Below are 27,418 nucleotides of genomic sequence, written 5' to 3' on the forward strand. Positions count from 1 at the left end.
TCTTATGTCCTGCACATACTTCTAGATAATAAGGACTGATTGGCTCCTCTCTCATCAGACGTGCACAAAGAGCTGTGCAACATGTATTCATAGTTTAATATAATAACTATTCCCAACATCTCTCTTTTTCACATGGGCTACCTAGCAGATCATAGCATACCCCAACAGATGATCTCCAATGAACTTCAGTTAAATGTGATTTTAATAAGGAATCTTTAATAAAAAAAACCCCTAATGCTTATGAGAGAACTTTGGCTTCAGAAAATAGGAAGCAAAACACGTAACCCACATAAGCAATACAGTATGTTACTACCGAAGTACTGTTTATATGGATAATGTCAGTAGTATAGCATTTCCACTTTACCTGATCTTTTGATCAACAGGTCTTTGGTTGGCACCCTGACAGTTCCCAGCAGGTAGTCTCCTGATGTTTGAGTTTTCATTAAACCACTGGCTGTAGAATCAAAATCAAAGATATCCAGACACATCAAGCTGGGATTGATTTAAAACATGCACAAGTATTGGTCTCCTAATGAGAGCTATATCATTTTGTTAGTAGAGATCTAGGGTCATAATATTGGCATATACTTCCCTCCATGAAAAAAAGAAATGTGAAAGTCCACCAAGGAGGCACAACGCATATTGGCCAAATTCAGAATGAAAAACAGTGGAGTAAATAACCACGCAGTCATTGGAAATGCACAGGCAGTGCACTCTACTTATAGGATGTGTGCTCCAGCACTGTTGCGTTCTGGGAGCGTTCTAGGGAGCACTTCCACTACCAACAGGCTCTAAAATAAGCATCAAAGAGCTACAGTACTGTCTACAGAGTAACTGAGTAGCTAACTCATGCCAAGAGTTAATTTTTTTTTTCCTATCACTGAAGGCTGATATATCTTTAATTAAATTGTATTAGAATATTCTACAACATAATGCTATAAAAAGCTTGACGATGTTGCCACTATATTGAGACAACAGAAAAAGTTGCCATCATAAAATTGCATACTATTTTTAAGATACTGGTGCCTTAATGCAGCTGGAGGGAAATCAATTAATCCATTTAAAGATGAGGTAAACAATTATACTTAATACTGCTTTTGAAACCTATCTTCCTCTTTTAGAAATAATCTGTAACCTTCTCTACAAAAAGTTACCATTTCAGGCTGTGATCTCATCACATTTCAATCTAAGCAAGGTCAGGCAATGTCATTAGTTCAGTGGGAAATCTCCAGGGGAAACCCAGGGGGCTGCAGGAAATAATACTGATGTTTCAGGAGGAATGCGGTGTTGTTGTAGCTGTGCTGGTCCCAGGATATTAGAGAGACAAGGTGGGTGAGGTAATATCGTTGCTGGACTTTAAGCAAGTCACTTAATTTCCTTCTCTTGTTTCCTCATCTATAAAATGGGAGTAATAAGGCTAATGTGCCTTTGTAATGTGTCCTGAAATCCTCATATGAAAGGTGCTATGTAAGTGCAGAACAGCATCACTGTTGTATTACCTTCTTTTGGATGAGATGTAAAATTGACATCCTGATCACCTGTAGTCGCTGAAAATCCCCTTGAAATATTAGCTATTAGCCCCAAGGGCTTGGCCGAAGTATAACTGGAATAATTACATTTACCTAAATTTCAGTTATACTGAATATTCACTGTGTGTCCTATACCTGAGAAGCTAATGTCAATAACACCATTAGCAATAGCCCCCTAGGATTCCTACTCATTTTTGTTTACCCGACTTGATGCTCTGGTGGTAGATGCAGAAGACTATCTGTGCAGACTGCAAGAGCTCCCCCAGACAACATGCTTCTCCGCTGCTTCTCTGGATGACGAGGTTACATGGGAACTCCGTGTGGTGATCAAACTCCGGGCAGAAAGTTCGAGCCACAGCTCGGGTGGTGCGCTTCTCCCCCTCAGGTAGGAAGGAGAGGTGCATAGACACATAGGCATTAACTCCCACTTCTGCACTGGATTGAAGTGAAGGGTTCTTTTCTGCCACAGCTCTTCATATAATAAGGAAAAAAAAGATAGGGAGACACACCAAGTGTGCTTACAAGTAATCTAGTTAGAAGTACATACGCATGCCACCAAAATGAAGGGGTTTTTAACCCTAGCTGCACAACGATGAGAACAAAACAGTGGATTCAATCTGTGCTCTCAGGTCTTGTTTACATAGAGACTTTTTGGGAATCTCCCATCCTTGATCTAGCACTGCAGCAGCTCCATCAGGGCTAGTAAAGGCAGGAATTCTAGTGTAGACTGGCTGCTGACAATTTTCAGCTTTTTTATCTAGACCTACTATGATCAGTAATGAAATGGTGGCCAAAACTGCTGTGGCCTGTCTATACTAGTGCCCCTACCACTGCTCGCACCAGTGACTACAGCTGGAACGGCAGGTGCTCAGCACCTCTGAAAATTAGGTCCACAAGGGCTACCAGAATATCTCCTTTCGTAAAGGAGGCAGCAGGAACACTCCTCAGAGCAGCTGCTACAGAAGGAAGCAAAGAGCAAGACCAAAACTCCTGGAAGACTTCGATTAGCTGATCCAAAGCTCACTGAAGTCAAAGGGAGTCTGTCCAATGGCTTTGAATCAGGGCCTGATTGAGGAGCCCATCAATGCTGCTCAGAGAATAGGCCAAAGGACATCGCTCAGGAGTGCTGGGAACCACTCCTGTCCTTAAAGAGCTGACTACTCTGTTTTAACCCTTCCTTCTAAAATGCACTAAACTTGCCTGCTGAGACGAACCTTCAGGCCATTCAGCTCTCTTAAAGTAGCATTTCTTTAAAAAGGAGTGTGTAGTTCACTAATTCATTTTGTTTATGTGCGGTCATGCAAAATCCCAACCAATGAGAAGAGGGTCCAAAGCACAAAGGTTGGCATAATCTCTTTTCCCTTTAACACAAAGTCTTTTCTACTGTAAAAATTGTGGCTGAATTTAGCTCTGTTCAGTAAAGTGAGGGGCCGAAAGGAACGGCCAGGGCCACATCTGTTATAAGCAGGTATTGTACAAGCTTCCTCCCTAACCCAGCTTTGCACCACAGACTGGAACTACACCACTGCCTGTTATTTCAGTTCTAGGCCTCTCACGAGCAAAATGTACTAAACTCTCCAATGGTTTGGTGGACAGAAATAGTCACTGATGTTCTTTTCATAGTTATCTTCACTTCTGAACTGAACATTTGAATCTAGATCTCCACAGATGAAAGATGAATGAGTGACAATTTGTTCCACCACCATGGCACATTCTCCCTCCCCCCCCAAGTTATGTTAAGAGAAAATCTTGTCTTCAAATTCGATCTTACCTGGCTGCTGCTTGCAAACCAGCTGCTCTGTGTATTTGTACAGAAATAGAAATGGCTCGAGCAGCTATTACTCCCCCTGCTGTTTTCAGTGAATGTCTGTACCTCACACTCACATCAAGCAAGCCTGGATTAAAAAAAAAACAAAACCTCCATCTGTTGTTGTTTTTTAAATTACAGCCAATGTTAACCAAGATTTATTCTATTAATGTAAGCAAATAATTTCATACCAAAAAAAAAAAAATCTATGAAAAGGCAGCATTATTGTTGTATGGTTAAGAATTAAAATAAGTCAGGATTGAATGTCTAGATGCACTTTTGTTCAACCACCAGTTATTGCCTTGATACAGGAGTTACCGTGTGAAATTCTACAGCCTGTGTTATCCAGGAGGTCCATCTAGATAATCCTAATGGCTCCTTCTGACATTCAAATGTATGAATCTATGAAATGAAAGTTAAGGTTGCATCTGCACAACCTTAACTCTGCCCTTTTGTGTGAATTCATTATGATACCTCACTTATATGATACCAAGATGTTGTGATTATATCAGACAGTTGCTTAAAAACAGGGGGGTGGGAGTAAAATGAAATATAAAATCCTCTGAAGATTTTAACTTCTACAATACTCTCAAAGTTATCAGATTCCCTTTTGCCAATGCAAGTATATGTTCTGCAAGCTCACTCCTCCATACCAGTAAGCCTCTGTGGTTTTTTCCTTGGTCACTCCCTCCAAGAATCCCCCTCCTTTATTCTTGCGGTTTACTCCTCTCAGACTCCATATCACAACTGTGACGTTGCACTCCATATTCTTTATGGAAATATGCTTATGATATGGATATGACATAACTGAGATGTACTTTATGCAAGATGGGTCTTGTAAGATATCATTGGAAAGGTTATAATTTACTGAATGTGATTATCCAATTTGTATGCCTGTATCATTTCTGTATCTAAAGTTAGGAATATGGACTGTGTAACAATCACAACTGGGTGTGTATTGGGAAAACACCACCAGACGACAAGCCATCAAAGGTGATGAGCCATCAGGAAGGGACGACAAAACCATGAAGATACTGATCTCTCTCCCTCCTGGGAGGCATCCGGGGATGTAACTGACACTAGTAGGTCAGGTGGTCTTGTCACCTGATACTAAACATTATCTGGGACTTCTTGTAATTTTCCACTAAGAGGAGAGGGGGGCCAAGTTTGGGAAACAGAGGATTCCCGCCTTATGGAAATCCTATTTAAGGGTGGGGAGGAAGGCAAATGGGACTCCTCCGCTCCATGGCCTGTCTGCCAAAGAAGAAAGGCTGCTAAAGCCACCTGAAGGGAAGGCAGGGGAGGAGTCCAGACTGAGACAGGGGTCCAGTCTGAAAAGAAATATAACTGGAACTCTGAACCACAGAAACTTTGCAACCTGCCTAAAATAACATTTAGGGTAAGAAATTACATTGTGTAACCTGTTTCTTAAGTAGATTGAGCTTAGCTTGCATACTTTGTTTTATTTGCTCAATAATCTGTTTTGTTCTATTATCTCTTATAGTCACTTAAAATTCACCTTTTGTAGTTAATGAACTTATTTCTTGTTTATAATATAACTCAGTGTACAATTCATAATTGAAAGGGGTGATAAGAGGCTGTGCATACCTTCCTCCACATTGAGGGAGGAGGTGGATTTCATAATATACCTTTGGATCTGCACCCCAAGGGAGGTGGACATCTGAGTGCTGGGGGCAAGTCCCTTAAGCTGAGCCTTCACAGAACTGATCTCAGTGTCTGTTTCATTCTGCAGTTTGGTGTGGCCGTGTGTGTGTGTGGCTGTGTGTGTGTGTGTGTGGCTGTGTGTGTGTGTGTGTGGCTGTGTGTGTGTGTGTGTGTGTGTGTGCTGGAGGAGGCTTAATAGAATAGCTGGGCTCAGCAAGACAGGTAAAAAAGGCTGGCATAATAGACAGCCTCAGTGGTATCTCAGTACATCAGGTGGCATCCTAAGGGGGGCAACCTGTCACCCCCTTAGGATGACACCTGATGTACTAAGATACCACTGAGCCTGTCTGTTATGCCAGCCTTTGTTCTGACTGAAGAGTCCTAAAAGGATTTCCCTAAAAGCCTCTTCAGTGCTACTTTTGCATCATCTGGAAGAACCTCTGCAGGGTGGAAAGGTTCCTTCCCACTCAGTAGGCTAAGCCTATTGCTTCAATTCCCTCCTCCCTCTGGTCTGAAAAGTGGAGACCAAACTGGAGACTCATGTGGCAGTGAGACATGGTAGGCCCAGGGCTGGCTCATTCAAACAATTTTCTAGTAAGTAAATACAATATATGTCCAACCCTACACCCACTGAAGTCCGTGGAAGTTTTGCCATTGATTTCCAACAGTGAGTTTGACATTTTGGACTGGTAGGACCAACATGCTGGATTATTATTAGGCTTCAATCAAGGTGAGTTTCTCTTGTTCTCCTTGGTAGTGGATACACACACTTCACTTTTTAAAAGAAAAGAATGTCTTCACTTACCTGAGGATCGTGGACGAAGTTCTTCTGAGCATTCGGTTCTTGGGACTAAAGGCAGAGTAAAGGTCTGTATCCCTACTTCTTCGCGGTGTTGCATGGTTACCATGGCACACAGGCGTGACAACGGCAAGGTCCCTTTTGCAACCATCTGATCTCGGACATTAGGATAATAGTACCTGCGCAAGACACATAGACACATCAACCATGACATTTGGGTCAAGCTGTAGTGATTACTGGCTCTCCAGATTGAATACTGGTCAGCTTTAATTCACACATCTTCAGATACTTTGCCATATTTAGAGAAACCCACACAAGGGCAATTTCACAAAAAGGTGAATACTCCAAATACTCTATAGAGATGATAGTTCTACAGCTGTACTGATGTGACAGGCACAGAAGGTCACCTATCAATATTTCAACTAAAAACTGGAATCTAAAAGAAAAACAAGAGAATGGACTAGCACAAAATAGACCAAACAATAAAATGTATGTAAATTACTAAGACAGCCTGATGCAAGACAATGAAAAAGGATTTAAAATCAGTAACAATACCATGAAGTTTGTTCTCGGAGCACCAGTTTACCAGCAATAAAGAAGATTTGAAAATAACGACTAGACAGTTTTAACTGTGCTCTATAGCTATGAACTACAGTTTTAAAGCCAATGCATTCCATTTAGTGAATAATGATCAAGTCAGGAGAAAGGTAACCACACAGGCACACACTTAACTGTGCTTTCAGTAGGAGTAGGGCCCTATCAAATTCATGGTCCACTTTGGTCAATTTCACAGTCATAAGATTTTAAAAATCATAAATTTCATGATTTCCGCTATTTAAATCTGAAATTTTGTGGTGTTGTAATTGTAGGGGTCCTGACCCAAAAAGGAGTTGTGTGTGTGTTTGTGGACGCGCAAGGTTATTTTAGCGGGGGTTGCGGTACTGCTACCCTTACTTCTGCACTGCTGCTGGCAGCGGCACTGCCGTCAGAGCTGGGCGGCTGGAGAGCGGCAGCTGCTGGTCAGGAGCCCAGCTCTGAAGGCAGAGCCACCACCAGCAGCACCATAGAAGTAAGGGTGGCCTGGTATGGTATTGCCACCCTTACTTCTGCACTGCTGCTGGCTGGGCGCCCAGCAAAGAGCCACCGCTCTCTGGTCGCCTAGCTCTGAAGGCAGCGCAGAAGTAAGATTGGCAATACTGTGACCCCCTTAAAATAACCTTGTGATCCCCCTGCAACTCCCTTTTGGGTCAGGACCCCCAATTTGAGAAATGCTGGTCTCCCCTGTGAAATCTGTATAGTATAGGGTAAAAGCACACAAAAGACCAGATTTCACAGTCAGTGATGCGTTTTTCATGGCCATGAATTTGGTAGGGCCCTAAGTATGAGTGTCTGAATGAGGCTGGATGAAGTGGTAATTATTATAAAGTTGTGCCAGGTCCTGTCAACTGAAAATTCAGCTGATGGAGAAAGTAACAATCTTTGCGTGGTTAGCAATCCACACTGTCACAGGGACATTGTATCTGTTCTTCTGTGCTGGCTTCCCATCTGCTTCTGGATATATTCTTGAGGTGCTGATTTTAATAATAATAATAATAATAATAATGGAGATATCCTATCTCCTAGAACTGGAAGGGACCTTGAAAGGTCATCGAGTCCAGCCCCCTGCCTTCATTAGCAGGACCAAGTACTGATTTTGCCCCAGATCCCTAAGTGGCCCCCTCAAGGATTGAACTCACAACCCTGGGTTTAGCAGGCCAATGCTCAAACCACTGAGCTATCCCTCCCCTTACAGAAAGACCTATTCTGTCTGGCACCTAGCAGTCTCTGTGCCTGAGCATTGCGCCAACAATGGGGATCTACTGATAGGTTCTTCTTGACAGTTTCTAGATTTGAAACTTGGAGAAAGGCCACAGGACGCTTGCAGTGAAGGGTCCTTGGCTCCATTACACACTCAGTTGGCTCACAAAAGCCTGAGTTTGCTGCAGCAAAGCTCATGTATTAGCCAAGCATTTTCTTCAGACTGATGAGCAGTAGAGGGTCATACAGTGTGTGAGATGCACAGAAGACAAAACTCACCATATGCAAACATTCACACCAGAGTTTCCTAAAACTCATTGGCTCAGTGGAAAGAAACAGTAAAACAGCAGCATAAAACAACACACATGGCACTTTATTAAGAAATGGAACCTAAGGACACCCGGATTATTTAAACCCAACGCACAGATGATTAAACTAGTTATAAAGTGAAAGTACAATTTCCCAGTGATGTCAGAGTCAGGTAATCGGTGTTTCTGGAAAAAAATCAGATAAAAAAATCTCTCTCTAAACGCAATCTTTCAGAGGAATAAAATGCATACTCCATAGTGACATCACTAATTTATTCTTGGCAAGAGATTTTCCCTGTTAGTCACTCCTCTAGTCTCACTGTTTTCTGAGTGGTGAGGAAATGGATCTTTATTCTGTACCTGCACCAGATTTCAAACTGGATTCCTCCTCCTCCTGCTAATCCTTGTGGAGAGAATGCACTGAGCAGGAGCCTCTGTACTGGGACATCAGCAGGTACCAACAGGGAATGATGATGTTCATCATTAAAAATGGGATCAGGGATGCACAAAGTAGTCGCTGAGCGGAAAGGCTTTAACCTAACGCCTACAAAGTCAAACAAAGCCAGTTAAATATTTGATCCCAACTTTATATATCCAAGGAACAAGATGGCAAGCACTCAGATTGTAATCTGAAAACAACCTAATGTGATATTGCTTAAAAGCTCATTGTCCAAACTCTCGCCCCAGGGAACTCTCAAAGAAATACCTGGATGCTACAGAATGTAGTGCTGGTGATTCAAAAGTAGCACTGAACTAATTCCACAGCAGCGTGCTGTGGGAAGTGCTGTCTTTTGGATGAGATAGAAATCAGAGGTACAAAGCACTAACAACCCTAAACCTCTGACTGCCAGAAGCACTAGCCCATGGCTCTTTTAGCAAGAGAAGAGAGATTAACCCAGGTATCCTGTCCCAATTCCCCCTTCAGGAATTATATATACTTAAAATTCCCCCGCAGTTTCAACTGCATACATCATTCAGTCTTAAGACGTTGTATAATGTTTCAGTTAAAGCAAGTGCCATATTTCAGCTATCGCAGAAGTGAAATAAGCCCTATATAGTCTAAGTCAGTTTATGGACTTTTTCCTACAAAGTCTTATGCATGTGAAGCCTGCATTGAAATCAATGGATTACTCAGTGTGTAAATTAAGCACATGCTGATATCTTTGCAGGATGTCAAAGTTTATAAAGCGCTTTCGGATCTTTAGGTGAAAGGTGCTAAAATCAATGGACATAAGACCAGATACCTTTTATTGAAAATCAATGGGAGTCTTACCATCTACCTCAAAGGGTGCAGCTTTTAGTTTGTTGAGCTGACCCAAAGTTAGCTGTACATTGTCTTTCTGCTGCACTAGCCATATCAGGGAAGCACAGAGATACAGACACTGTACCCAGGGAGCTAGAACAGAAACAAACAACGCTTAGCTAAAGCAATGCTTTAAACAAAGTCCGATCACAAACCAAACTTACCATTTTCATATAATTCAATCCCTTGTAACACACTGGAGTCAGGCTCCTGAACTGGAAAATAGTACTGCACATAACAATCAGCCTCTCCCCAGACTGTGGACTGTAGGGGAGTGAGCCCTTTAACCTTCTCCACATGAATCTCAAATGCATGCTCCATCAGTCCTTCCCCTTCTCTCTCCAACTGCTAAATAAGATAAAGGGAATTCCTGTGAACAAAAGAAGCACCTTGGCGAGAGTGTACAAGAGCTACATTCCTAAAGGAATGAGAAGATGAGCTTCATCACCCTGACACTGAAATTGCATTGAGTCATTTCCTCTATAGTTTATATAAACATTTAAAACATGGTAGCAACTTTTGTTTAGAAAATGAGAAACACGCCTCCCCCCAACTCTAACTGTTCATACAAGTCTTTCCCAAACTCAGGGGTGAGTCCCCTGGGAGAATACCAGACTTGTGTTAGGTGCACATGGTGCAGAGGGTCAGGGCTTAGACATCATAATGATGGACACTACAGACAATTCTAATCTAGATGGATGCAGTGGGGATATAGGAGAGGGTCAGCACTGGTGTGGGGGGAAGCTATATGACCCTGGATCTGCTCTGATTTCCACTTCAAATATGCTGTTGTGGGCAGCTTCTTTACGTTCTCCTTCCCTCCCTACTCCTGAGGCACGTGGTCCATAATACAGCTGGACAAAGCATCAGATACATACAGGGCTACAAGCTCAAAAAAGCAGTTCACCAGCCCAAGGTACATGCGTCTCCTCTCACAACGCCGTGTAGCTGCAAGAGTACATGTCCAGGCCCAAGAGAACCACCAACGGACACAAAAATATGGTTTCCTGGTAGTGAGCGTGCAGGTGGGGGAAGCAACAATAAATTAAAACGAAGGAAAAAAAGAAAAAGAGGAAAAAAACAAGAGAATGGGATAAAAGGGAATGGAGAGACAAAAAAGGGGAGGAGGGAAAGGACAGGAAAAAAAGTAAAGTATAGATACAGCAATTGTGCCATTGCTTGGAATGAGGGGTGACAACGTGACTATCTACTGTAAGATGGGCTCTGACAAAAAATAAAGATGAGGGACCCCTGGTTTATCAAAGATAAACGGAACAAGGTGAGATTGGCCACTGTCGGAAGACAGGATACTGGGCAAGATGGACCTTTGGTCTGACCCACTATGGCCATTCTTATGTAATTAGTCTCTAAAAGCCAAAACAGTAGTTATGGGAGCATACCATTGAGTGACTCGCAGGGGGAGGATCCAGAGAGTGGGGAGGCCGCTGCATGATGGGAGGTACAGTTCCTTCTTCATTTTTTAGTCTCTGCAGTGCCACTATTTGATCAGCTGAACCCATTGCCAGAATGACCCTTAGGCTCCCGTTTTTATTGCCTGTAAAAACATCTATCACTGACATATAGCTGTCCACTGCAACCACTGGATACTGAGCTTGAAGCAGCAGGCGAGAAATCTTGGGGTCTCTGGAGAGGAAAAAGCAGGCATCAGAACAAGCTACTAGGGTATTATGTATTTAGATGCAACTCATTTCACCTAAAGCCCTCAATGCAATAAGACAAGCCAATTACCTTTATTTTATTTTTTTTTTAAAACAAAACGCTTTGGTCTTACAATGACCCATCACAGATAAGGAGACCTGCTTCCCCCCCCCCCCGTCCCCAACCTTTGGACTTCATATTATACTGATTCCCCCTTCTGGTGGATAGGAGAAACAACCTTCACCAGCTAGCGAGCACTGATCTCTAGGAAATGAGGTAAAGTGCTCTCAGCTACTGCCAGCCCAGCAAATGAAGGATGAGGGTTAGGGACCTGTCCAAAGATCCTCATTTAGGAGCACAACATACTGCCACTAGACTACAAAAACAATCATCGAGTGTATGATTTTACTAGTTAAAAAACACTGAAAAAGAACAAAAAGATGGGTGACAGTGGAGTGTTCCACAGAAACATCAAGGCCTTTCGTGGTAGTAGTTGGAAGACATAGCAACATGTATTTACTTCTTGATAAATCCCAGTGTCTAACGTGCACTGAATTGAATAATAAAGCATCTTCCACCTAACTGAGGCACTAACTGATTTGCTCCTCTGTTTAATTTGACTGAAATGTCAGGAACCAGTAACTTGAAATAAAAATTATATAATTTGTGTCCTTATTTTGATCAATTTTAAATCACTTTAGGCAGGTATTGCTTGAAAAAAGTTGTCATTAAATTAAGGAAGGAAGGAGGGAACCAAAACCCTGAACAAAAGAGGAAAAAAGAAATGTTCAGGATAGACCACCTGATAATGAGGCAATTACAACTAAAAGTTGAGCTATTCAGACAATATTTTTATGTTAGAAGCACTAACCTGTGCTATGTAAACTGACATTTCCCTGATAGTCTTACGGATAAGATCACTTGCTTATTTCAGTCCCAGTTTGGGAAAGGACAGATTGAAACAAGTGGAAGGCACTGAATATTGTTTATAGCGCACATACCAATTTCTATTTGAATCCAATGTAACTAATGATAACTATGAACATGGCTTGCTATTTGAGAATGGTCAGGTTAAACTGCTACAGACATATTTTCTTACAAACAGGATGAGTTAAGCTGGTTTAGTTGGACAGCACTGCAGCTGTCTTCATTTCTAGGGGCTGTTCACTGGTTAACCTCTTGTTTCTGCATCACAACAGTGCTGTGCAAATGGTGGATTTAAAGCAGCGAAAGTCATACATTTCACATTAGTGAACATCAGTGGGACCACTGTTGCTTGTCTTGTAGATTTTCTTGATACAAATCTAGGGCCTGACCTTGCAGTCATCAGCTATGGCAGACTCCTGCACCCATGTAGGGCCCCTTTGAAGTGGGCTTTGCACAGACTTCTGAATCCACCTCCAAGGATCTGATTGCAGGATGGGGGGCTTAATGCCAATGCTACTTTAGCAAAGTTCCAATGGAGAATATAGTTTAACAATAATATGGATCAGACATTTTGCACTGTTGACAAAGCCTTTCCAGTCTGACCAAGGACACATGTTTTAGAGTCTGGCCCTCTAGTCTTGAATCCTACAATGCAGGGCAGACTCTTGCTGCAAGCTGCTGTAAAGGACATACGTTCCCTTTCTTTCCCCTGCCACTGGTCAGCACATAGCCCACACTCTGGTCAAAAACAGAACAAAAAGTTCAAGAGCCTGTTTACTTGAATGACATGTAAAACTGATGCAGAGGAAGCTTCACCAATCCTAGTAGTCTGTCGCATCCGGGGGTTCGCATCTTGTTCCAGGCTTCAATAACCATTACATTGTTCTTGAGTCTCTCCAGATGTTTGGGAGTTAATGAAATAGGCATCACCTAATATGGGAGAGAGTTTACTGCACAACTAGCAAATGAAGCAAACTGCATTAAAACAGAAGGGGAAGCTGTTTGTCAAACACAAAGTATTCTGTTTTAACAGAGGACGATTTCCCTATTGGTCTGAATGCTGTTAGTTGGAGTTCAGGCTTGTCTACCCAGTTTTGTTAGAATTAGAAAACGTACCATGCAAAAAAAGGTGTGATTGAGATGGCAAGTGATTTTTATTCAGATTGTTTTAAACTATTTGGCGGGGGGGCATGTGAAGGGGAGCGTAACACCTATTTATCATAAATTACCAGTGTAGTGACTTGGGATAAAAATAGGTCTTTGATGTGCTTTCATTGAAAGACATAACTTCAATTAAGGCCTGAGGACTCCCACAATTCACATCTCTAAGACTCCCAATGAATCCTGCAATAAAACTGGGGAAAACGGATTTGACATTCCTGATATTTTTAAAGAAGAAAAACCCAAGGGGGGAAAAAAAAGGGGGGGGGGATTTTTGCTATAACAGTTTGGTCAAAATGATGTAAATACAACAGTATGTGAAACATGGCTGAGTTTGTGTAACAACAGAAGTCTAAAATTTTGGAATTTCCTGGCTGAGGCTTCTATCCCTTAACATTGCATTAACTCTAGCTTTTGTGCTGACTAACGTATATAGTATACGAAGATAAAAGAAATACAGGATTATAAAGACATGAAGTCATCCCTCCAACCATACAGCATTGGACACAACATTCTAAGCATCTCTTTCCCTTCCCACAGAGTAGTTGCCTTCTTTTCCTTGCTTTATTATATATGGACTTCCTTGCCTACTTTCCTCTGGTATTTTAAAGGTCTTGTTTACTGTTTGGGCAATTCCCGGACACACTCACTGTATTTCATGGTTTGTGGTATGACCAAAGTAGTAATAAGAGCACTTTAATACATCAGAGAGAGAGAGAGTCAGAGAAGTCCCTATGGCTTGTATTAAGATAAAAACTTGGGCTTGGGAAAAAGTTTGCCCCTCATAGGAATATGCAATTTAGACAGCATAACAGGAGAGGTGTGTGACTTGCCTGAGAAAAGCTAAAGGCAGGTTGTGTTGTACCCCACATGACAGCAGATCTTGTTGCCTCCTCTGTGCTGAATAGTTTGCAGTTTAAATACACATTACAGGAACCATGGATTCCAGAGTCTCCAGCAATAAAATCCTTTCCATCAGGCACCATTAACAATACATGCAATAATAATCCATCCTCTTCCGATGCATTGATTTCTGTCATCAGGTTACGGGACGCAGACAATGGCATGGATGGTGGTGACCGCAGCGCCCCTGTTCTGGGGACTTCTGTTCTCTTTGAGGATTCCTGGTTGCTTTCTTTCAAAAGTCGAGGGCTTTTTGCATGTATAACATTTCTGTCAGCTTCTTGTAACTTAATCCCTGGACTTCTGATGGCATAAACTGGGGCTTGCTGGACAGTACTAGCTGACCTGGCATTGGCACTGGTAAAGTCTTTGTTGTCAGCTGCAAGCTCCAATGATACCTGCATTATATAAGGAGAAAATATTTCATCAGAAAATCTGCCCGCTATGAAGGACAGGCCCAGCAATAGCCAGTCAGAAATATATAGCATACTTGGTTCAACAGCTGCATTAATTTTCCTTCCCAAACCCTAAAAGCTCATTTATGGATGTATGTTGATCATGAATCTCAACCCTTACTCTAAGAAATCCTACAGAAAGATTTGCTAAATAAAGTTTCACCCTAAATGAAGAAAACCTCTACAATTTCAAACGTATACAATAATACAGCTTGAAAATTTACTTGACACCAACTAGCCAAGGTAAAAAAAATACTACCTCCCATTGGGCACTTTATCTGGACGTGTCTATACATGATTTTTGTCCACATTATATAGCATTATTTGATAATAATACTTTGGCATTGAATTCCTCCCTTTCATTTGTACTTCCTTCTCTCTTCCTATCTCTTCCATTCATTTTTCTCCTCTCCTGCTACGGTATCTTTGTCTTTGTCTTCATCTTTCAAGACTATTCCAGTTTAATGTTTCTGTTCTGTAGTATTTCCTTCCCTTTATTTCTTCCCCCCTTCATTTAAGGCACCTCTTTCTACACTCCTTCCTTTCCTCCTGTTCTCTGTCTCTTCCTCCTTCACCACTGATTTCCCCATTCATTTTACTTGTCTCCAAATCTCTCCCTCCTCAGGCTGCATTCTCTCTCTTTCCTGTCATTTGCACAATCCACTGCATGCCCCCCCTCTCCATTCTATTCCTCCTTTCTCATCCATTCCTCCATCCATCCCTTCTTCTCCTTTCTCACACTATCCCATTCTCCCTTGTAACCAGCACAGTCATGCTTATCCTTCCATTCACTAACTCAGCCCATACACAACAGCCTCAATCTAAGTGGCAAGTAGATCAGTTCCCTGGCCACTCTGCTCCATAGCTTCCCCTGCTCTTTGGAGAAGGGGATCTGCCCACTCACCCTGGTCAGTGGGTTTTTCAAGCCTTATAACAGAAAAAACTTGCCATTCTGGTGGACTACAAAAGTAACCGAACCAACCTTTGCTTAGATTCCCCAGGGATTCCCCAGCTCTATAGGGCTGAAATTCCCAGGTAGACGCCTCCTCCTTCCCTTCCCCTGAACTGGATGGTTCTACACTGTACTCAGGGGAACTACAATTAGAACTCCTGATTTTAAGAAAGTTACAGGTGTCTCCCTAAAGCCTTTGTAAAATATATATCGGGGTTCTACTCTACTGTACCCAAAAACCTCCAGCTTTAAGATGTGGCATCAAAGTTAAGACAAAAAAAGAGAAAAAGATATTCAGCCACCAAAATATAACCATAAAAGATGATTTAACTCAAACACAGTATAGGAATTTATTTACCTTTATAGGTCCAAGCTGTGTCTGACCTCCCTCTTCCTCCACAGGTAGCTCACAGCTGACAGTGAGCAGTTCGGACTGGATAACCTTCCGCAGTGTAAGAGTTGCTGAGCCAATCAGCACTGGCTGAGGACAGGGAAAAAAAAGAAATTAATTCTAAGATTTCTGAAAGATTTGCTGATCAGGAAGAAACCCAGGAGTTATTGTGCAGTGACAACTTCTGAAGAAGCCTGTACACTACTGTTCTCCTTTTCAGCACACAGTCTCAATGTTATATTAATACAAAACTCATTTTGTATAGAACTAAGGTTTCCATTAGTTCCTGATCCAGGCATCACCACAGAATGATGGCAACAGGGAGATCTCAATTTCTGTGAGAATTTTGGATCACTGCAAGAGAAGTGTTCCAGATTCCAGGGATGGAATATGATTTTACACTTACCAAGGAGACAAATTATTCATCGTTTTCCATTGGAAAATGATAATTAGGGCAGATGGAGAATGATATGTTTAATGTTATTTCAGATTATAAAAATATCTGAACTGAGTTAACCCCACTCCCTGACTTTCTGCAGGCAGCAGATTACGTGACTGTGATTACTTACATGTACCCATTTATCCAAAAGAAATATACATTTTATTTTTTTCAAATGCACAGGTTACTCTAGTGTTTCCCAAGCTTTTGAAAGCTGAGTCCCTCCTTCAAGAAAATAAAACCAACCATGCCCCCTTTTAACCTTGCTGTGTGTTCTCAAAGGCCTACTCAATTTAATGTATACATCTTCCATGCAGCAGCACTGGGGTATGTGCCACACTGAGAAATGCTGGATTTCTCAAGTCCGTTTGATGGTTAATGCTTAAATTCACCCCCTACTCCTTAAATGGCAATACCATGATTTTAGAGAAGGGTGATGGAGAAACATATTTGGGCTTTTCAGTCTTGAACTGAGATAGCAAGATGAACACCATATTATTCCCATAAAAGCAACTGCACATACCTCAAACCCTTTTAAAATATCTCAGTAGTTATTACTTATTAAAGCAGCAGCCCATTTGGATGCCATCAATTTGTCTGTCTTTCTCTTGTGATTGAGATTAGAGCAATTCTAATACAGCACTGTAGATAATGTACAAAGGACATCAGATTGTACAAAAGTATTTGAGTGCCCAAAACGCATACATATTTGCTTACACTGATTAACTTGTGGCAAGTACCTTTTTCTGTGTGCTTTTTCTCATGTAGATTTTGAAAGCAAGATCAGAGTTCCACCAGTGCTCTATCATCATTCCACCAAAGTGAATAGGGAACACAAACCGCTGTTGAAATTTCACCACTGTAAGGAAGATTGACAGCTATGAGTGTTTGTCTGGACTTCCATTAAATTGAAAAGGAGCAGAGAAATCTTCAGTCTGTATGTGGAGGGTGGGCAGGATTTGTGTGCATGTATGAAGTCTCCAGAGGAGGAAGTTCCAGCCCACATCAGGATAGCAAGCAAGTACTCTGTGCATCTCTCGGGCCATGTAAAGAAGCGGATGGAGTACGAGGATCAGAATCTAGGGTTCTTGCTGGAACCTTAAAATAGAATATCTTGAGTTTTCAGCGATTCAATTCTCTTATAACGGAAACTAACTTACCTTTTTGCAGGAGTAACAAATGCTCAGCCATACCTGTGCGTTAAGAAAGTTTTCCATTGGGGGCAACAGTCTGCTATTGCCATCTAATTTATTTATTCACTTTTAAAATTAAATTCAATTATGTTTAGATCCCTTCTCCCTGCAGGACAGCGTTCCATCTCCAAAATCCCTGTGCACTGACCAACTATCCTGGGTCAGATGCAACTTATGCAGGTTCACAAGTGGATGTTTTGGATCTCCCTTCCACAAAGCATAATAAAATTTCAGAAAGAGCTAATAAATTTCTAAGAGGTGTAGAATTCAAGACAATTGAGATTAAGAAAAAATAAAACTCTTACCTTCGCCTGTGATTTTACTTGAAGCTATGCGAATCACTTCTGTTGTCAGGGAAATCTGTCCTGTTTCATTTTTGGAGACTCCCACTGGAAAGTGGTACTCAACGAAGAAAGTGCTACAAATGAAAAAGTTAATTAAAGATCCCAGGCTATCAGTGGTGTAGTGCCCCTAATAAGGCCATACGCAACAGGAGTAAACTTTGTAGCCACAGTGTCCACAAGCCCAGTTATTGGGCCCACGGGTCCTTCAATATTAGTGAACTACAGTTTTTTTTTTATTGCACGTTTTATCTGAGTACTGTTGCTACTGAGACTCGGTTAAAGAACTACAGAGATGAAAAAGAATTTATTCTCCAATGTAATGCAATATTGTTACTTACACAATATCCAAGAACAACATTTGTTAAATTAGAGTTAAGATTGCTTAAGTGCATTTTCTATCAAGGAAATAACCAGTTAAGACTTTATTATCCAGACTAATCTCAATTCATATGCTTTATCCTGCAAATATCAGATTATCCAATGCCCTCACAGGTTCTTCTTCTCCACAAACTCGCTTTCGTTTCCAGGATGCAAACACCCACAATACACACATGCAGTTCCTCAAAACCACAGAGGAATACACAACCTGACCTTAAAATATCTTCATTTTGTTGAAGTCTATCAATGAGACAAGGATGGTGAGGTAATTATGACGTTCTGTACCTTGGGGGAGTACCCTGTAACCCCCCATATTCCTCATCTGTACATAATTGTGATATTACCTTACAAGGCATGCTTTATATATATCAGGGGAAAGGTTACAATCTGCTAAAAGTGTTGCTGTGTGTTGCAAACAATACTGCTTCTGTAAAATGTTGCATTTTGGCTTCACATATATGACCTTGGGAGCCCAGCCTCCCTCTTTATCATCGCCGGCTGAACGGCTGTGCAGAATTAGAAAGCAGCCACGAAGAACTAAAGAGGACTTTCTGCGTGATGTCATAATGCACTCTGCAGCCAAAAAACAAGAATTGAAAGAGTGGTGGGTCAGCAAGAGGAAGGACCGAAAGGAGAACGGCTCTTAAACCTTATGGAGCGCCAAGCAGATATGCTCCAGGCGCTACTAGCACTGCAAACAAAGCAGCTCTGCACCTGCCCTCCCCTGCAGCCACTGTCACAAAACTCTTTCCCATGCGCCCCCCCAGACACCACCAACACACTCTTATCAACCTCCTGGCTCCAGTCTGTACCTGCTGCATTCCACTCCTGCCTGTCACAGTCCAGCCGTGTGGACTCCCAGTACCCACTGCACTCAACACCTGTCCCTCTGCAGTTTAGCCCTGCTGAAGTACAGTACCCGCTGCACCGTACTCCAAAGGACAAGGTTGCATATGATACCTGGACATAAACAAATCTTTAACCACCCCGGGATCCCACCTCCCTCTTGGACTCTCCCTTCCCCTATCCCCCTCAGTGCCGATGTGTTTTTTTGTTTGTCTCTCCCGTCCGGTTGTTGTTTTTTAATAAAATAATTGTTTTGGTTTGGAAGCAATCTTTATTCCAATCATTGAAAGCAAACAGAGCCCTGCAAAGCAACGGGCAATTTTCTTACACCTTCACAGTGCATTGTCTGCACCAATCACAATCACCTCCTAGCATTACAAGCACTGCACTCCTGAGCATAGCAACAAATATTACTGGCTTTCAGCTTCAAATTGCCTCAAGGCATCCCTGATCCTTATGGCCTGCGCTGCGCCCCTCTAATAGCCCTGGTCTCTGGCTGTTCAAATTCAGTTTCCAGGTGCTGAGCCTCAGCGGTCCAGCCCTGAGTGAAGCTTTCACCCTTCCCTTCACAAATATTACGGAGTGTACAGCACGCAGCTATAAGCACAGGAATATTGTCATCGGCCAGGTCTAGCCCCCATAAAGGCAGCGCCAGTGGGCCTTTAAATGGCCAAAAGCACACTCAACAGTCATTCTGCACTTGCTCAGCCTGTTGTTGAACTACTCCTTGCTGTCAAGATGCCCCATGTATGGCTTCATAAGCCACTAAGGCATTAAGAGGTAGGCAGGGTCTCCCAGGATCACAATGGACATTTTGACTTCCCTTACAGTGACCTTCTGGTCTGGGAAGAAAGTCCCTGCTTGCAGCTTCCTGAACAGGCCAGTGTTCCGAAAGATGCATGTGTCATGCACCTTTCCAGACCAGCCTGCGTTAATGTCCGTGAAATGCCCACAGTGATCCACAAGCACCTGGAGAACCATTGAGAAATACCCCTTCCGATTAAATGTACTCGGTTGCTAGGTTGTTTGGTGCCAGAACTGGAATGTACGTGCCATCTATTGCCCCTCCACAGTTAGGGAAGACCATTTGTGCAAAGCCATCTACAATGTCACGAACGTTGCTCAGTCACGGTCTTTTGGAGCAGGATGTGATTAATGGCCCTGCTCACTTCTGTCAACACAAGTCCAACCGTCGACTTTCTCACGCCGAACTGGTTAGCGACCGATAGGTAGCAGTCTGGAGTAGCCAGCTTCCACAGTGCAATCACCACGCACTTCTCCAACGACAGGGCAGCTCTCATTCTCATGTCCTTGCACCGCAGGACTAGGACAAGCTCATCACACAGTCCCACGAATATGGATTTCCTCATGTGAAAGTTCTGCAGCCACTGCTTGTCATCCCAGACGTGTATGACGATGTGATCCCACCACTCAGTGCTTGTTTCTTGAGCCCAAAAGTGGCGTTCCACCGTGGTCAGCACGTCCATGAATGTCACAAGCAATCTTGTGTCGTAGCTAGTATGTGTGGCGAGATCCATGTCGCACTCCTCTGGCCTTTGTAGTTTAAGGAATAACACCACTGCCACTCGTGACGTGTTAACGAGAGCGAGCAGTATATTGGTCAACAGTGCGGGATCCATTCCTGCAGGTGGAGGAGGCAGAGCGCGCAGTACACAAACCGTTGAAAGATGGCGCCAAATGCGGATGGAAGCACAGGGATTGCTGGGATGCAAAGCAATGCATCATGGGGCATCGGGACAGGACCCAGGATGCCCCACGACCCCATCCGCCTTCTGATGCTAAGAGTTGTGGGAAGAGGAAGAAATGCTCTGTGGGATAGCTGCGCAGAGTGCACTGCTCCGAATACCAAGTGTGAACACGCTATTGCACAGGCAGCTGACAATGTGAACACACACCAGCGGTTTCCCTTCAGCGCTCTCTCAGCAGCGCTGTAACTGCCAGTGTAGACATTCCCCAACTTACAGCCAGATATTAGCTGGGTATCAGCCAGATATTAGCTCCCCAGAGGCAACAGCAAGGAGAGTAACCCACGCCCGTGCGGGATGTGAAACAACCCGTCAACAGTGTATTGTCCAGCAAGGGAGCTACAATGCAGTGACTCCCCTGAATGAGGCCACACCAGGGGAATGGCTCAACCTTGCTTGGAGAGACTCAGCAATGCCCCCAGACATGCCTGGACTTGTGTTTTCCAAGCACGTGGACTGAGGGTATAAAACAGACAGAGTGGCCACATACTGGGCCTTTCTCCTTCACCCACCTACACTGCAAGCAACGACGACACTGAAGACTTGAGACTCCAACTGAGAGGGCTGGCGCGGCCCAGATTTCAAAGGTGAAATCTGTATCCTTAGACTGCAATATCCAGTGGGATGAGAAAAACTGCTTCTAGTTGCTGCCCAGTTTAATAGGGTTGAGAGTTTAGACTGCGTGCTTAGATTTGATTTCTTTTGGGAACTAGCTGACTTTTTGCCTATCACTTAAAATGTATCTTTTATAGTCAATAAATTTGTTTAACTGTTTATCTTTACCAGTGAGTTGGTATGAAGTTTGGGGGCAAATCTGGGGGCAAAAGGGTGTGGGGCTCCACATGCGGTTGTGCTGGGTGATCACAGTGCCTGGCGGGGCTTGCTGCTGGTCACTAGCAAGGCATTGTGAGAGACAGCCCAGGCTGGAGAAAGTTAAGGGGGCACAGCGGTCTCGCAGTCCCAGTCTGCACCCTTGGGGAATCCCGTCACAGTAATATCTTTTATTTGACCAACTTCTGTTGGTTAGAGAGACACACTTTTGATCTTACACAGCACTCCTCAACCACCTTGTCTCTCTAATATCCTGGGACCAACACAGCTACAACGCTGCATATTTTATCGTGAGTTACTTTTTAAGACAAGGAGAGGAGGAGGAAAGAACCTCAGGACCCTGTTGAAATAAGGGCCATTGAACAAAACACCAGCATTGAGAACTCTGGTTCCAAAATCCAACAAAGGTACACGTACACACAAAAAAATAATAATTCTTACCGCTTTTTAGCTAATGCTGGTCTTGGTGGTTTCCCTGTGAAACTTTTCTTGCCTGGTGTAGTCTGGGTGCTTTCAGGAGGAATTCTCAAGCTTTCAATTATGACTCTGGCTAAGTGTATTCGACCCAGCAATGCCAGCCTATCCACATTTAGGGTTATGGCTCGCCCTTCCTCTGTGCATTCTGTGGGAGCTTCAGAAAGTGGTAGTGGTCTAGCAGGAGAACAGCTGAAAAGGGTTAAAGCAGAGAATCCGGCTTAGACAAACATTCATTGCAGCAAAACCCTAAGGGAAAACTGTAGGCTGGCAGGGTGTTGTGTTTTTTAAATGGTTCACAATACATGAACATGCACATTTGTTTTTTCACTGTACTACACTTTTCATCACAAGTTTCCTACTCACCCTTTACAGTCACAGTATGTAAACTGCAGATAATGAAGGTGGCTTCTATATTAAAATGTGTTATATACTTGAAATACACCTATATAAAGAAGGAAAAGTGCAGACGTTTTCTTTCCATGCAATTCTAACTGCATAAGACAGGATACCCTCCCAACTCAGCTCTGCAACAAGAAAAGGTTCAGGAAGCCTGTGACAGTGGTCAGAGGATGCAGATGCTGCAACAGACATAGGGTAAGTTCACTTGTGTGCAGGGGATCAGCAACAGGCCTATGGACCACTTACATACCATGTAAACTGTATCTTGAGGACTTTAGTGGTACATAGGCTTTTTGTGCTGCATCTACACAGAAGTGAATTTCACCTGCAGAGAGTAGAATGCAATGATAGCAGCAGGTGTGGAATTTGGGAACAGCAACACAGCCATTTAGAAAGTCAAGGAAGTATACTGATTTGGGTTTAAAGAAAAAAGTTTAGTGTATCATTAAATTGGTTAACTGGATTACTGAGAGGCGCCACTGTAAACAGTGTATGAGACTGACAGTGAAGCTACTTTCAATGTGAATACAATATTGCTTGGTGTAACTTCCTCTCTGACTTTTTGACAATCTTTTATGCTAAGAGTTTTATTTATTCTCTATTTGTTTCTTATTTGTTTCATGTTTAGCCATAGATTTTATTGTAAGTCAGGCAAGATACCTTGAGCTTTGTTTATTTTTTTTTATGAAGCCTGTGGTAACATGCTTTCTGTAGAGGCTTTGTAAATAATGCATACATTCGGTTAAAAGAACATTGTCATTTCAAATGCAGTTAAGAACTAGCTTTTGTAAAAACAAGCTAATAAAAAGTTTACATGCTCTTATTTTTTTGTTTACTTGTTTTTAAATTCCAAGGGAGTCAGATTTTCACTCCTCTGCAATGCAGGCTGCCCAAATATTGCATGAAGAACTTTAAAGTGAAACTGGCTATTAACAAAAATGCAAGCTAAAGGAAATACAAAAAGTAAACAAACTACAGAAAATGAATAGCAACTTTGGTTTAGAATATTTTTATTTTTTATTCATTCAAAGCGTTATTTATTATTAGAAAGGTAGATACTTTTTTTGTTTTGCAAACATGATTTTTAACTTGACTATCTCTTTAAGCACCTGGTCACATTTTCTTAAATGATGTATGGTAACTCTCTGGATTCCATCATACAAAAGGACATCAAATTCTTAATCAAATTGGTTATTCAAAGCACTGTTACACTATATGCAAGTGAAAGTGTGGGGGAGTGTAGTGGTTCTCAATCTATTTACCATTGTGGGCCGAATCCAATATTACCTGCAGGGCCCTGAGGATGTCACATGGGCCACGTGTGTATGCGGATTGGGCCGCAAGCAGCCCACAAGACGCAGGTTGAGAACCACTGCATGACTATAGCTAATGGCAACTTATGATTTGAGGCTACTGCACAAAGGAGTCTGTAACTGAACTGTTCACCTGGGTTTCATTTCTGTTGCCTTTTCTTTCTGATCACAGAGGCTAGAATCCAAAGTTTTCTGTGACCTCTGATGGTTTCCGTGGTCACCTTTCACAAGCTTTTTTGTCCTGATTAGTTTTTTAGATGATATAATATCCTCATCATCACTGAGGAAGTCACTTAAACTGGTATCAGACTTCTAAAAAGAGATATTGGAAAAAATAAAAGTTTAATATTATTAACACCAACAAAAGGTACACAACAGCCACAATAAATGAGGGTAGGAAAAATAGCATGTGATCATGTAATCAGACAATCAAAAAGCATACTCAGAGGGGACAGAATTAATGCTGCATGGGCAATCTTTATTCTGGCATTTCCCAACGAGAGTGCTTGACTGTCATCCTAATAATTTTCTTTTATCAGTTTTTAATGTAATTTTTAATATATTGACAAACTTCTATAGGCTACATCACAAAAACGCCTTATAGATACTAAGATGTCTCTCTTCCTTCTGATCTGTCGTCTTGATTTTCTTTTACTATAGCACTGTGGCCTAAGCATCTTCCCCTCATCCCCCACTTACATGAGCTGTGTAAAACAAATTCTCCAGCAGACTCTGGTCATAGTGAGGATCATTCAGCTCGCTGTCATACACCTCACTTCCTGCAGAAAGAGATTCTGGAGGGGAACCTGTCCCATCCCAGAAATGCACAGGTGATAAATCAGCACTGTGGACACAAGAGGAGGAAAAAATATCCCTCTTAATATAGCAGTTTCTTATTAATTCTAATTGCATTGTTTATAGAATAGTCACCTTATATCCAGATTTGAACTTAGTTGTGATGTTCAAACTAGCAACAGTGAAAATCGTGCTTGACAGTAATGAAGAGTCCAGTTAAGAGATATGGCACAGGCAGAAACAAAAACAAGCTTCCCTCAAAATGTGTCTCAGACCTGATCTGGATAGAAATCCTAAAGCAGTGATACTCAGACTGAGGCTTGGGAGCTGCAAGTGTCTCTGTAATGCGTCTCCTGCAGCCTTTTGCAGCACATGATATTAAAACACTGTGATTTAATTATTGACCAATTAACCAATCAGGATGCATTTGCTATGTTATTAACCAATTGTAGAATAGTTGGTCAGTAATTCTGCTGTGAAATATAACAACTCATTAAAAGCATCCCTTCTTCCCAATTAAAAAGCATCCCTTCTTCCCAAACAACATTATTAATTATTATTGGGGGGAGGGATAGCTCAGTGGTTTGAGCATTGGCTTGCTAAACCCAGGGTTGTGAGTTCAATCCTTGAGGGGGCCACTTAGGGATCTAGGGCAAAATCTGTACTTGGTCCTGCTAGTGAAGGCAGGGGGCTGGACTTGATGACCTTTCAAGGTCCCTTCCAGTTCTAGGAGATAGGATATCTCCATTAATTTTTTTTATTTATTTATTAATAACCTACTTTTTAAAAAGTTTTCTCAAGATGGTATTTTAAACCTGCCACTTTTGTGAGATGAGCTAGTGAATGTCAGTCCACTTCCCATTATAAAGGTCTCAGTTTCACCACACAAATTCACCACCACATCTGAACGTCAGGAGAGCACTCAGACACCCAAATTTGGATGGCCATGGACAGCCAACTCTCACATTGTTCATTGGGAACAGGGTAAAGGTACATTAGTGGAACACTTCTTGAGGTTAGGCAACAACTGCATTTTCCAAGGCTGTCAATATGGTACCATTCACAAGCGTCAAGCTAAAACCTGGATATTCCTCCAATACTTCAGGCCAGAAGCGGTGTGCCAAGTCTTCATTTATTCACTCTGATTTAAGATTTCGCGTGCCAGTAATACATTTTAACGTTTTTAGAAGGTCTCTTTCTATAAGTCTATAATATATAACTAAACTAATGTTGTATGTAAAGTAAATAAGGTTTTTAAAATGCTTAAGAAGCTTCATTTAAAATTAAATTAAAATGCAGAGCCCCGCAGCCAGTGTGAGTGCCACTGAAAATCAGCTCGCGTGCTGCCTTTGGCATGCGTGCCATAGGTTGCCTACCCCTGCTTTAGACTATTAAATAAAAAGAAGGGGAGTTTACAAAAAAGTGAAAAGAAAGATTTTCACTTATTTTGCTGGCAAAAAAAATTTTTTTTTAAACTTTCCCCCAAAGGGGGAAAATACAAGAACACAATGGCAAGAAAACCAGAAAGGGAAACTGATTAGAATTCTGAATCTGCAAAGATTTAAGCACGTTCTTAACTTTACATGTGCAAATAGCTCCAGTGAAGTCCATGGTACTACTCATGTCTATTACAAGTTAAATTAAGTAAAAAGTTAAGTTATTAAATGTACTAAAATATATAAATCTTTGCAGGATGAGGGACCTGACTTGGCTTCACTATTTAACTGAGTGAAATGCAAAAAGGAAGCAATTATAAATGGGGGAAAGTAATTTTTTTAAAAAAAGTTAATTTAGATATCAATAACAGTTAAGGATGGTGTTTTAAAAATATATATATTGTCTACATGTGTATATATTATCTTGAAAAGCCACTTAAAAGCCACATAAAAATGTAAGCAACTCTTTGGATTAAGAGTGGAGAAGAGGCAATTTAATAATTGGGCAAAGAGTAAATATAAATAGTGCCCACTCTCTATTTTGCTTGAAGTCTAGATTGTATATTTTTTTTGCCTAATATTTGCCTAGTATCTCTGCCGGCAAAACATAAGTAATAACTAACTACAATCAATTTGCACTAGAAACAGTGCTTAGTCTTCCAACAACTTTAGCAATATTACTTGAACAAAAGACCCTCACAACTAAGGTGGGCACAAACTCAAAGTGTAAAATACTTTCTCTTACCACCACCTGACAACCCAGTACTCCAAAATATTTCCGAGGATGCGCTGACTCAACTAGTATCCCATATAATACAAGAAATAGATATCTGGGTCATTTTGGGAATGTTTACGATAACATCTCAGTACATGCCATGGCACTCACCTGCCCAGTAGTAGGTGTATTGCTCTTTTTTCAGCATGAGAATCAAATTCTTGAACTGTGTATTCAGATGCTAGGAGAAGTGGATCTTCAGTAGTGGATATGACATCAGGGTCCAAGGTTTTAAGGCTCCTGGATGACAGTTATTCCAGTGAAGAGGGACCAGGAGGAGGAGGAGTAAGGATAATAAGTGTTTCTGGTTTGTTCTAGATTTTATTCATTTCAACTATCAAACAGATTTTCTCTTATTTAGCACAAATGAAAACCTATATACAGTGTGCTTCTATTTGCATTTTAACTCCCCAAGTACAAAAAGGACAAATTCTGTTATACAACACTAGGTAGATTTTGCTTCAAGTTTTGATCCAAACTTGTAAGTATAGTTTATAATGTGCCAAAAGTGCTACCCAATCCTGCAATTTAAACATAGCAGCTGCAGGCTCTCTATGCTTTTTCTCATTCTTTCTCTTTTTATTTTTTTAAAGTGCTCATGAAAGGTGCCTGATCAACATTCCTGGGGAGACTGAAATCCTCTTCTTATTTACAAATCAAATATAGCGTAGGCAGCAGTGCTGGAACTGTCTCCCTACCAACATGCCTCAAATTGTGGGATCTCTTTTAGGCCTGACTGGGTATCTCAGACTCTAAATTCATGTAACCTT

At 41.8% G+C, this 27,418-nt stretch overlaps 1 protein-coding gene across 1 annotated transcript in view; it reads right to left on the reverse strand.

The window, feature by feature from the left end:
• Positions 1-27,418, reverse strand: part of C2CD3 (C2 domain containing 3 centriole elongation regulator) — an 81,448-nt gene that overhangs the window by 46,253 nt on the left and 7,777 nt on the right. Inside the window, exons 7-22 of the mRNA XM_054015884.1 lie at positions 26,760-26,888; positions 24,342-24,486; positions 23,776-23,954; positions 21,895-22,119; positions 17,594-17,706; positions 16,836-16,954; positions 15,624-15,746; positions 13,789-14,256; positions 12,573-12,724; positions 10,609-10,852; positions 9,373-9,556; positions 8,266-8,449; positions 5,807-5,979; positions 3,301-3,424; positions 1,732-2,000; positions 365-454 (exon numbers count right to left, since the gene is read on the reverse strand). Of these exons, the coding sequence (XP_053871859.1) occupies positions 365-454; positions 1,732-2,000; positions 3,301-3,424; positions 5,807-5,979; positions 8,266-8,449; positions 9,373-9,556; positions 10,609-10,852; positions 12,573-12,724; positions 13,789-14,256; positions 15,624-15,746; positions 16,836-16,954; positions 17,594-17,706; positions 21,895-22,119; positions 23,776-23,954; positions 24,342-24,486; positions 26,760-26,888 (2,921 nt within the window). The remainder of the gene's footprint in view (positions 1-364; positions 455-1,731; positions 2,001-3,300; positions 3,425-5,806; positions 5,980-8,265; positions 8,450-9,372; positions 9,557-10,608; positions 10,853-12,572; positions 12,725-13,788; positions 14,257-15,623; positions 15,747-16,835; positions 16,955-17,593; positions 17,707-21,894; positions 22,120-23,775; positions 23,955-24,341; positions 24,487-26,759; positions 26,889-27,418) is intronic.

Source organism: Malaclemys terrapin, chromosome 1, assembly GCF_027887155.1.
Source record: "Malaclemys terrapin pileata isolate rMalTer1 chromosome 1, rMalTer1.hap1, whole genome shotgun sequence".
Lineage (NCBI taxonomy): Eukaryota > Metazoa > Chordata > Testudines > Emydidae > Malaclemys > Malaclemys terrapin.